The sequence below is a fragment of the Girardinichthys multiradiatus genome, chromosome 5 (genome assembly GCF_021462225.1).
Source record: "Girardinichthys multiradiatus isolate DD_20200921_A chromosome 5, DD_fGirMul_XY1, whole genome shotgun sequence".
In the NCBI taxonomy this organism is placed as follows: domain Eukaryota; kingdom Metazoa; phylum Chordata; class Actinopteri; order Cyprinodontiformes; family Goodeidae; genus Girardinichthys; species Girardinichthys multiradiatus.
The window spans coordinates 7,301,062-7,313,157 of record NC_061798.1 but is presented as its reverse complement, the minus strand read 5'-3'; the positions used below and the strand labels follow the sequence as shown (position 1 = coordinate 7,313,157).

Genomic DNA, 12,096 nt, shown 5'->3' with positions numbered 1-12,096 from the left:
TTTTACAAAAACCAGAGATCTAAAATAAGCCACAAATCTCTGATTGGTGTTGCAAGTCATAGATAAATATTCTCAGCTATCTACAGCTGCCAAACATGCAATCAAACTACAAAAGTGAGTCTTGCAAAATCTTTTTCTGCACACCAACATGAAGAAAGCAAAGCCTTAAAGGACTGACAGGATGGTCCAGTTTGTCTCCACCCCCACTGGTCAGCCCTCACAATCATACAAAGGATCTGTTGTCAAGCACAATGGGGTCACCCTCTCTGTTCCTGCTGGTCTGATCCTAGTGGGTCGCTGCTTATAGAGCCTGGAACCGTGCCAGCTGCCAGCCGAAGATCTTAGAAAACATCCTTCAGCCTGTATTGCCCTCACTTTAGACTTTCTTCAACTGACAATTAAAATGAAGACTTCATAATTTTGACAACATATTTCAGGTCCAAAGAATGCTTAAAAATTATTACAAACCATTTAGCTACAACTCTTTGTAATATTTGTAGATCTTGATGTCAGGGATACAGTAAAATCGTAAGCTCTCCATATCTGGGGCTCCAGATCTGTACATTCCTTACATTACTAACTATATATCAATCAAACAGCACCATGGCATTTAAAATAGAATGACGATATTGGATGGTTTTTACATTTTTAACAAAAAAATCATGATAATCCACATAAGCCCAAATTTGCACTGAAAATATGGTTGTGTAATGTAACCTAAGAAAAACTATTTATAGGAACAAAACATTTGAAAACGCTAACATTTAATGTGCTTTAAAATGGTATCACTTGTAATGCTGGAGGACTGAGACAGGTAAACTCAGACTTACCTTGCAGCATGCATCTGTATGCAGACTCTGAGATGGCATATATGTGAGGGGGCATTTCGTGCCTTTTTTTCCCACGATACATCTCTATGATGTTCTCCGAGTAGATGGGCAGGTTTTTGTAGGGATTAATGACCACACAGAAGAGGCCAGAGTATGTCTAGAGAAAAAGAAAAGAAGATAGACTGGTCATTGATCACAGAGTAGGTTTAACGTTACAGTTAACGTTTCTTATTTTTTCAATATTCATGTGAACTGCTTACATTAAAGAGCAACCAGACAGCGACTAAGCATGAAGGAACCCCAAGATCATTTTTGGTATGGCCATAGTGTTCCTATGAAGGAAACACTAGGGATTGTGGAATATACTGGACAATTACAGATTTAACGTTTTGTATAGATAATAACATCTAAATTCAGATGTATGCTTGTCATTTCAAAAGTAGCTCTATTTACCATCCATCTGACACTTATTCAAGTTAATTTCACCCTTCTAATAGCATGATATGTATTTGTGTTTCTTCCAAACTGTCTCAAATGCTACATTTTGAGTTTATTTTCTGGATGGATTCACTCCCATGTCCCTATGTTCCAAAACCACACAAACTGTATCTGTAGTTAGAGGTACGATTTAGCATTGTGTTAAAAAAAAAAAAAATCACACCTTTCACAAAAATCCCATAAGAGGCGGTACATTAATAAATCTTTCATCTATACAAACACATTTAAGTAAGATAAAGGTGTGAGAACATAGAAAAGATAAGTTATCTCTTGACTTTATACAGTTCTACAAGCGCATTCATACCTCATAAGAACAATGGGGACCTTCACCTAGAAGCCACAAATGCATCACCATCCTGCAGCAATCTGCAGCTGTGTGGAACTGGTCTGTTCTGTTAAATAATTGCCATATAAGTTCTGTGACTTTTGGGAGCAATCTGTTGTTTACATAGGCTCTGTATCTTAGACACAGACTGATATTTAGAATTCTTTTTAATCTACTTCTCAGATGTTGTATAACAAGCAACACATTAGTACATTAGTACATACATAAGTTCTCCAAGTATCACCACATTAACAGAACTCTTCTTTAATTATATGTTTTATTTTTATTCATTATTTTAAAGTATCAAGTTCCCTGTTGAGAAAAATAATTGAAAGGTCCCAAGAAGTAATAACTCAGAGTGGGAAAATCAAAGGTTTCCCACCAACCCTGACTTCATAATCCAGCATGGACGCCTTGTATAAAACCCAATTGAAGAAAAACGCTTTATTGCACTTCTAATGAGTATTATCTGATAAAATCTTTCACACCCACAGTACTATACAACTATCTTTCACAAACTTGTTGCTACATTGTTGAAGGCCAAAATGCCAGAGAAGACCAAAAATGATAACATCCTTGCCAGATTAAGTGAAAAATGACTTTCACTCAACCAAAAAGTTTGTTTTTCATAGGAATTGAGGCTGGTATCTCCCAAAAATAATAAAACAATGTGAAAAGAAATTAACATTGAAATTATTCAAAAGACTATTTGTTACATTTTACTAAAAAATGTCTTCCAGTCAGAAGAACCATGTTGTAAAAATGAAAAGATTACTTTACTACCAGAAGTTTAAATCATTTTATGCTTTACTGCATGTTGTTATAAGCTTGCATTGCTATAAGTGGCAGTAAGACGGGTCACTACAAGTATCGAGCAAATCACACTGGTTTTTCACTGGTTTTCCAACTTGGAACTGGAGCACGGTTAAGTTGGATTAAATGTTGCTCCCAAATCCAAGCATTGACTTCGGAAGGCATCAGGACAAAAGACAAAGACTTAACTTAGGCCCTGTTGACATGACAACGATTTATTTAAAACTGGGTTTTTATTTTCTGTTAACAAGTCTACATGACAGCGTTTTAATTACAATCTCTGTTCACATGGCAACAGTAGAGATGTAGAGATGGTGTAATTCCCCAGCCATGCCGCTAGTAGGCGGTATGTTCTTTGAAACTCAACAACATGCGCAAACACTTCCTGCTTAAAAAACGGGATAGAAACTGAGCATTTTATTGGAGAACAGTCAGTTTCAAAGAGCCAGCAGTAGTAGTCAGTACTCTGCAACCCGCCACTGCCATTGTTGATACCTTCTTCTTATGTGGGTGTTAAACTGGTTCTCAGTCGTTACGTTGTGCACATTAATTTCCACTGATTTTATTCATTTAGCACATGAGCCAGGGCTTCTTCAAAAGAAATATTACATTTTTCCCCGTCTACACGACAAGGGAGACCGAGACGTTTCCAAACCATTACACTCTGGAACCTGTTTTCAAATTGTGCCATTTTCATAGAGAATGTTGCACCACTGTTGTGTAAATGTACAGTAGAAACACAACTAAAACGTAATATAAACAGGGCCTTAGACTTGCCCCTTAATGACTTGATATTTGACTTGGGATCAACCCTAAAAGACTTGGAACTTGACTAGAATTTGTCCGTTAAAGACTTGGGACTTGGAAAAAAAAACTTAATTGCGAAACTCTCTGGTATTTGTATGGATTCAGCAATTTAATTTGAACTCCACCTGTTTTACTGTATTAAACTAAAACTAGTTTTACCTTTGACGGTGGAAACAGGATGCAGGGGATTGTGATTTTAATACAGAGCGTGTATACATATGTGTCCTTCAGCTGTGTAAAGCAGACAAGCAACCAACAGGACAGGATGGGGTTAATCCCTGAGACTGCTGCTGTTGTTTAAATATTAATTGGAGACAGCTCATGGGGTTCATAGGACAACCCACACTGCCACAGATTAACTTTTGATGGATAAAAAATGTAACACATCTTCTTTGTCAGCTCTCTCTGGCCTATTGATTTAAAACTCAACAATTCCAAATAAAAGATGTTCTAATGTACAGCTTCTCTGTCTGCCCTTCAGACTTTTTCCTCAGGATCATTTACTCATTTTATACAATTCTGATTTGCAGGCTTGGCTTGGCTTGGCTACAAAATACATATTCCCTGACTAATCTTGTGTGTGGTAGTCAGACAGCTTGAGAGGCCCTGGGGCCTACAAACCCACTTAGACATATTTTGACTCAAATGAAGCATGACCCAGGAAAACTGAAAAAGATTTTACAAGTTTCAGCTGTCACCTGGCCTAAGGTTAACACCTCACACTGAATATACCCTAAATATTACTGAGTAATGAATTAAAAATACTGATGCAACATTAACTACAAAAGCTAAAATCGAAAGCGGTTTTTGAGTCATGTCAAGCTTTAAAAAATTTAATGGAAATAATAACATTAATGGAAATAAAACTGTATAAATAACAATGTCCTTGTTCTGCTAAAGCTCAATTATAAAGTACGGGGTAATGTTCCCAGATGGCCATCGACCCCCCCTCCCCCATGGGCACAGATGCTCAGACTGTACAGCTGTCTGGTCGGACAGATTTGTTATCCTAAAACCTCCCACAGTATCTGCCAAGTAAACTTCAACCCTCTGCTTCGTTACACGTACTGACCTTCCTACTGCAGTTACTTCCACCCATAATAACCCCTCCCCAGACCTCCTCGTAGTGGGCGCAACGCCACGCAGATAGATCTGGAATACTGAACCAGCGTGAACCACAGGAGAAGGGGGGCGATGACTCAGCTGGCAGTCCTTAACTTTCGACCCCAGGGGGTATTTTGAAGGATTAGCTGGGTCCTCGAGGTAAGGGGGGCTGGTTGTCTACACCAGGAAAAACTAGACACCAGTCAGCGGCCACACAATACTCTTCCTGGTTGTAGCTTGAAGTATTTGCAGAAGACATCTATCTTCTACCAGTTGAGTTAACAATATCAGCAGCTCATATTTTTAGCACAGCTTCATATTTCTCTAGAAAAGTCTGATTAAAAACCTGTGAAGTCGTGCTTAGAAAAGGGGCCTGGGAAACATGCAATGTTTCAAACGGATTCTTTGATTGAGATGATTCAGTGCATTTTATTCTAATGTAACAGGACCAGCAGGGCTTTAAATGACCTTAAAAAGGAAAATATCATCTGACTTATGTGACAACATATTTATACCCACACATACTTAAAATGACTGTATAAATATTTTAGCCCTAAATCTTAAAAGGTGCTCAACAGAACTTGATTAAAATTACAAACCTTTTTTTGCAGCCTAAAGGTTTTTGTAAAAGGAGTTAACTATAATTCAAACAAATCCAACAGCTGAGACCAATGGATGCTTTTCTGAGTTAGTCTAGGGAGGAAAAAAACAACCAAACAAAAACTATTTGTGGGGAATTTAAGTTAAGAACATGTTGGAGCTCTGCTAATCTAGATCCGTATCAAGCCATTTTCAGCATAAGGTTGCACTAACCACAATATTCTTCAGTGTAGAAGTTGTCAGCGAGGGAAGAAGACCCAGCTAGTTATTTTTAGTGAAGTGTTTACAAATTCAGATGAAAGTCAGAGGAAGCAGTTAAGAAGCTGCTTAAAAGATTTTTTATTGTTTAATACTGCTTCTAAATTCACTCATTTGTCATTTTGTACTTTTATCGTTTTGGTCATTTGACCAACACTGACAGACACCAGGGAGACTTACTATCAAGGGTTTCGAAAATGGAAGGGTAAAGACCTGAGCCTATTCCTTAGTCTTGTTGGAATGTCATTTTTATTTCTGAACGCAGTTTTTTTTTTTTACGCTGGGAATTATATCTGTTAAAGACAAATCTGAATCACCCATAATCTGTATCAGATTTTCCTCATAAAAATCAGAGATCAAGAAATGGACCACAAATTTATAGAAATGTCTCGTTTTAAAAGATTAGGATTGATGTCTGGGACCAAAAATTGGACATTCCCACTGTAAATCCAAAGAAATAACAATGAGTAGGAATTTTAATATAGAGATTTAAGAACTAGAAAACATGTGGAAGACTAAAGGACAAATTGCTAGAGATGAAATTAAACCTAGCTGTGCAACTATTCAAATGTGCATTTCAATTCTGATTCCAAATAATCCCAAAAGACAGTTATCAACAAAGATTATTCATATTGAAATGATTTGGGCTCAAATCTGCTTTCCAAATATACTCCTGTGCTGTTTGTTTCTAAACACAGTTAGTAATTATGTAAGACAATTCTGATTTAAAATATTAAACATAATAATAATAATAATGATTATGATTTTTGTTCTAAAACCAAGCAGACCTAGTGTTATAGTGTTATTTAAAAAAACACAATGACTTCCACTGTTGTTGCTGTGCAGCACATTAGTCTTTAGAGAATGGTAAACACGGCAGGTAAAGATTAGGAGCTACAGCTTAGCAGGCTTTGCAGCACCTACTGATATGTAAACAAAGACAATCCTGTATTTTACTTTTAGTAAAGAGAATACATAGTCTTCAGTTTAGATTTCTGTTAAAAGGCTTAAAAACCACTTGGCTAAAACGATTTATTGTTGAGTGAATACAGGTTCCCAATGTGTAACTACTACAGTCATAACTGTTAACATCACAGAGAGAACAGCTTACTGGATTTTATAAGACAAACAACAAAAACCAAAGAAAAGCTGAAAAACAAAAATATTTTTGGTTGTAAAACTGAGTTACGTCGCAACTACATTGTTCAGTTTTCAGTTCTATAAAATCTTTGCATGTTGCCATCTTATTGCATTCATTTTTTTATAATTAGGTTCGGTTCTGCAAGGGCACAGAAAGGAAAAATGAAACACAATAACATACAAACACACACACACATCTAATAATCCACTGGAATGGATTACTGTGATCCTCAAGAAAAAAAAATAAATAAATCTGCAAACCAAACCAGCGCCAATAAGAGATTTACTGTGATGTTTCTCCTCAGGTATAGTGTATTCAGCCACAGTAAGGGTATCACTATCAGGGGGAACATAATGAAAAAAAATGATCTTGTCCATCATAGGTCTTTAATTTAGGTGAATATGAGCTCAGTAGAACATCACTGCAGTATTTATTTCTAAATACTACAAGCAGAATGAAATGTATAAGCAGTATGTGAAACACTACAGACAGCCATGACCAACCCCCTTTAACTGTAATAACGTGAAGTAACTGCCTTCTGGCATCAGCTGTAGGTTACCTGTTGGGAACTTCAGGTGCAGCATATTGTACAGCAGAAAAACCAGCAGGAGATAGTCTGCAAACAGGTTTCTACAACCTGACTGAATAAACCATAAGAATGTAAAATTATTAGGAATGTTGCAAGTCAAGCTCATACGCTAAAACTAGGTAGTTAAGTTTGCACTGAAATACTGCACTTCCTCCACAATTACTCTGTGTGCCATACCTGCTGTTAAGCTGTAATTTTCTCAGAAGCAGTAGTACATGACTCCAATGAGTGTTGTGTCCCTTAAGTGCAGGTATGAATGTCAAGGGGGTTACTTTGACATTACCATTATCTCTGCACATGTACACTCCAATAACCATATTTTGCTCATAATTATCCTGTCACATCATTATGAGAGCATTTTGCTTTCAGAGGAATAAAAAGTAGGAGGCAGAAGGACCTGCTCTGGAACATAAAGGTATGTGCTAAAACAACTGTGAGAATATCTTTGAAGACGGTAATAAAAGTTGTCTGAAATAGTTTTACTGAATGTTTCATCCAGGACTGTCAAACTAATACATGGGATTGGATCAGGGTCCAGATCAATGTATTTAAACTGAATGGTATCAGAGTCCCTGATGAAAGTCAACACCCAATACCTGTTACCGAAATACTCCCCCAGGTTGTCAACCCTGGGCACTGGCACCACAGATGTGAGGGGTTAACTGATGGCACGCAGTGCATTATTCATAAAATACATATATAGGGCTTCCAAATTAGCTAGCACTGACACATCAGGTGCTCTGCAACATCATGACGGTATCTTATCCAACACTGCACCTACCAGGTTCGACTTGTGATTGGCTAGAAATCGCTAGCCATTTTGAGTTACTTTGCCTACTGCTGAGAAGGGCCGTCAGTTTTGTAAAATATGGCATCGAAGCGAGCAAACAAATAATACCCGGTCTTTCGTGACAATGCGGACGGAAGACCGTGGTTTAGTTCAGCAGAAAGATCGTGTTGTATGTGCTTTGCCTCGACGTCCAATGTTAAACGGCATTTTGAGATAAACATTAAAATATTTTTCAAGGATGAGGCAGAGAAGATTGATCTAATTACACGTGCCGTCTCAAGATCTGAGATGCAACCAAGTACTCAATGTTTCTACTGCTGCTAAACATCATGGAACTGAAGCAAGCTATTGTTTTGCACACTGTTTGATAAATATGGAAAGCTGTTTAGAATTTATTAAGGAGGCGTTTTTCTGTAGCTCCGAGATTGTACTTGATGGGCTCCCAAACAAAACTACAATTAAAACAAGGATACAAGATTTACCTGCATCAGCCAGAACTGTGGAACGTGGCATCCAGGAAATGGGTGACAATGTCAGAACCCAACAAACATATGGCTTGAAAGAAATCAGGGTGTTTAGTTTAGCTTAGGTTTGGAAGAAAGCATTTAAAGTTTAAGTTTATTGAAGACTTTAGCTGAATGTAATGAGTCAGATACATCTCTAGAAACAATTGATCAAACTACACCTGCTTTAGGCTACACGTTTTTAAAACATTATAGCAGCTTTATTACCCATGTCAGCCTATGTTGAAGCAGCATATTAAAGTTGTGCAGTGGAAACTGTGGTTGGGATGAACTATCTGTCAATGTTTGAATAAAAAAAAAAATAAACAGCAGCATCATGAATTTCATTGGTCAAATGTGTAATTTAAAAGTTTTTTTTTTTTTTTTACACGGAGTGGGACACGGGGCAAGTGCCTAGAGTGAACCGGCACACATCAAAGCACCCAGTCCTGGACACCGATAACCACCAATACACCAGCGGGCAGAGACACCAGCCAATGTAAAGACACACAACAATGAGTGCACATTGCACACTCACTCACACTCCCCATACATACTCTATACTCCCAGGTCCAGGTACCGATCCCCCACAGGGGCAACCAGACCCTCGGACCCAGGAGGTGGTCCCCTTCCTTCCGGGGTGGAGACAGGCACACCAGCACCAGCCCAGAGTAGTACTGGCACTGCCTGAACCTGAAAGAACACGGCCAAGACCCCGACCCTCCGCTCCGACCCCAGCCCCCATTCGGACAGGGGGCCCCACGGACGAAAGAGGGATCTACCTGGTCCAAACGAGCTCGCTAACCAGAGACGTCCCAGAACGAAACAGTCCCAAACCCACAAGAAATTCCAATCTCAACCCCCATGAACCCCAACATGAATTTCCTCACGGGGCCACTCCCAACCAGAACACAGATATCGAACACATGCCCCTGAACCCAAACACAATGAATCCCCTCCCCACAGGGGCACACCCCCACAGATGAGCTCCACTCCCCAAAAGCCGATGAAGACACATTCACACAGCGCCGTCTCCACACATGGTTCCGCTCCAAGCACCCCTGCCGCATCCTGGCCTCCAACACACAGGGTGCCGCGACAGGCCACCGCGCACCACCACCCTAGCCTTTGCCCACAAGCACAACAGAGCAGACGCCACTGAGCACCATATTCTCAATGGAACCCCAACTCCACACCTAGATGACACCCACCATCGCCCTGCAACCACACCACATCACCTTCACTGCAATGACAGCCCAGGGAGAAACACCAACTGGCTTAGCTCCACCGCTCAGCTGATTCAAATGCCGGTGACCACAGCCAAAAAGAGGACACAACCTCCCCACCCCTCCACGCCACCCTCCAGCCCACCGACCCGATTCTTTAAAAACAACCCGGTTTTCAAGGATATGCACTAGGTCTGCAGCAATTCAGTGGCATCAATAAAGGCGATTCATATGATTAAGACTTTATAGTGTAAAACTTTTAAAAATTTATTTTATTCAAAAAATAACATCTTTTGTAAAATAAAAAAAAATAAAAAATCTTCTTTTGTAGGAAAAATAATCATTTACAATTGGGGTCCTCAAGGGCCAGTGCAAATTTTGGATGAAGTATCTAACAACCAGCATTTTGTAACAACTCAAAGAGACAGTATGACTGTAATGGATTCCTTTTTTTAAAATCAGTGGGTGAGACATTATTATCAACCAAAAGCAGCATTACTCTGTGTTTCTACACGTCTGTATGCCTCTAAAATGAAATCAATAGAAATTTGTAGCAAGAAATGCCTTCTATCAGAAGAAAGGCCTGTTTGTGACGATACACTACAATAAAAAACACTTAAAACTGAAAGAAATCAACTTGCCTTTTTCTTTTTTTACAAAATTCAGTTACTTGAGCAGACAGATGTTGCTTATCAGTGAGCACAAAGAGCTCTGTTATGGCGGTTCAGTTACCATGTGACCTCCCTGCGCTAAAACATGTGGCTGAGGTCGGTTCTTATTGCATTTTACAATTGTACTCTGAAAACAAACATCTTCCTGACCAGGCTTTGTTTAAACTGAAGTTTGACCACACACTCACAATGTTCTCACTGCACCTAGTCATATTATAATCTTAGATCCTTTACTTATTTTATTTTGTGTTACTCTGGGTAACATGGATGTAATCATCAATTACAGAAATCTTTAGCCCATGTTTTTTGCAGTGCAGAAAATGTCGACAAAATCACAAAATAAATCAAATGGAATCCAGTATTAAATGTGGAATATTGTGAAATGTGTTAATTTAGGGAATATAGATTTTCCTCTTGGTGAACTGTGGAAAAGAGTTAAAGATGTTCACAAACAAGGAGCACAAGAAAAGTCAGGAAAAGGTGTCTGTTTTCAGCCACTGCAGTTCCCTGTCTGTGTGATGTGATCATCAGGCAGGGCTCATATCTCCCACACAGGAACAGCTACGGTGAAGAGGTCACACAAAACAAAAGTCATGACATGTGACGCAAAGTGTTACGTTTGGAGCAAGACAATGCCCAAACAGTTTATATGTATTGAAATAACTTTCCTGTACATTTTGTCTGCACACAATTGACTGACACTGCAAGGACACATGACATCAAAAAATCAGATGATCTCCAATAGAGTAGTGCTCACTGAAACATGTTACTCCTGCAAACCCTACCACCGGCTAACATCATCAAGAGAAGCAAGACATCTGTAGCTGCAAGTGTGGACAAAGATGACCTTCTAGACCAGACTTGTATATTTTACAAACCCTGAGCTGGCTCATGTGTCTAATCAGATGCACTGGTGTTCATTCTGCATAAAAATGTATGTTGGTTCTGTTTATTAAGTCTGCTTTTGACTACTGATGAAATGTACAGTTACTTGGAGTTGGACTTTGTATCAGCAGACGCCTATTTGTATATGTCTGTATACAAAAAAAAAAGAAGTTGTAATTCAAAGTGTGACTGGTTTAGGGCCCGTATTCACAGAGAATCCTAAGTAGTAGTGACGTCACTAAGAATAATCAGAGAATTTCTCAATTTCTACAATTTTTCTTAGAATTTTCCCTTGGTAAGATAAAAGTTATTCACGTAGCATTGGATTTCTTAAGAGAGCCCCTAACTTGAGGAGATGTTAGGAGTAGTGAGGAGGACTTATAGTGAGCTTAAGAGTGTCTTGAGCAGAGAAGATGGAGGAATGTTTACAGATATGCTTTTAACAAATAAATTTGGACAAAATTGGAAAAACTCGAAAATATAAAAATACAAACTCTAGACAACAGTACAATAATCTAAGCACTATATACACAGGAGGAAGGTGTAAATGAGCTGAATCAGTATTTGCTGTATTGTACATGATGTCAGCAGCCTAGGCCTAAATGGTCATCTCCAACATTCCCCATATGTGGTTAAGCTCTCTGGTGTTCTGCTATCTCCTCTTTAGCTTCTGAACTCAGCAGGTACCAGCAGGTACTAGAGCTGCTCACATTCCAGGCTGGTGCTGAAAGCAGAGGGAACAACGCATGGATCTGCTGGGAATGCCTGTTTGTTCTCACCGTGACCCCAGAACCAAATCTACCTTTCAACACAGCTCTCCTCAGGTTCTGCTCCTCTGTTCAGTCCATTTTACCAAACTATACCTCATTATACAAGGAGATCTCAGAAAAATGCTTAATTTTAATATTAATATGAAATGAATTACTATGAAATGACAACAAACAGCATGGCGAGTAAACATATTTATAAGCAAATCAAAATTATGATGAGCATGTAAATAAGCTACGTTCAAACATGTTGATGCTGTGTAACAATTAATTTAACTGTTTTAATTTA

The 12,096-nt window shown here is 38.8% G+C and overlaps 1 protein-coding gene across 3 annotated transcripts in view; it reads right to left on the bottom strand.

Annotated features, from left to right (window-relative positions):
- Window positions 1-12,096, bottom strand: part of LOC124868150 (myosin-10-like) — a 75,881-nt gene that overhangs the window by 58,310 nt on the left and 5,475 nt on the right. For all 3 annotated transcript variants that reach the window (XM_047364992.1, XM_047364993.1, XM_047364994.1), the window contains exon 3: window positions 831-987. In XM_047364992.1, coding sequence (XP_047220948.1) covers window positions 831-987 — 157 coding nt within the window. The remainder of the gene's footprint in view (window positions 1-830; window positions 988-12,096) is intronic.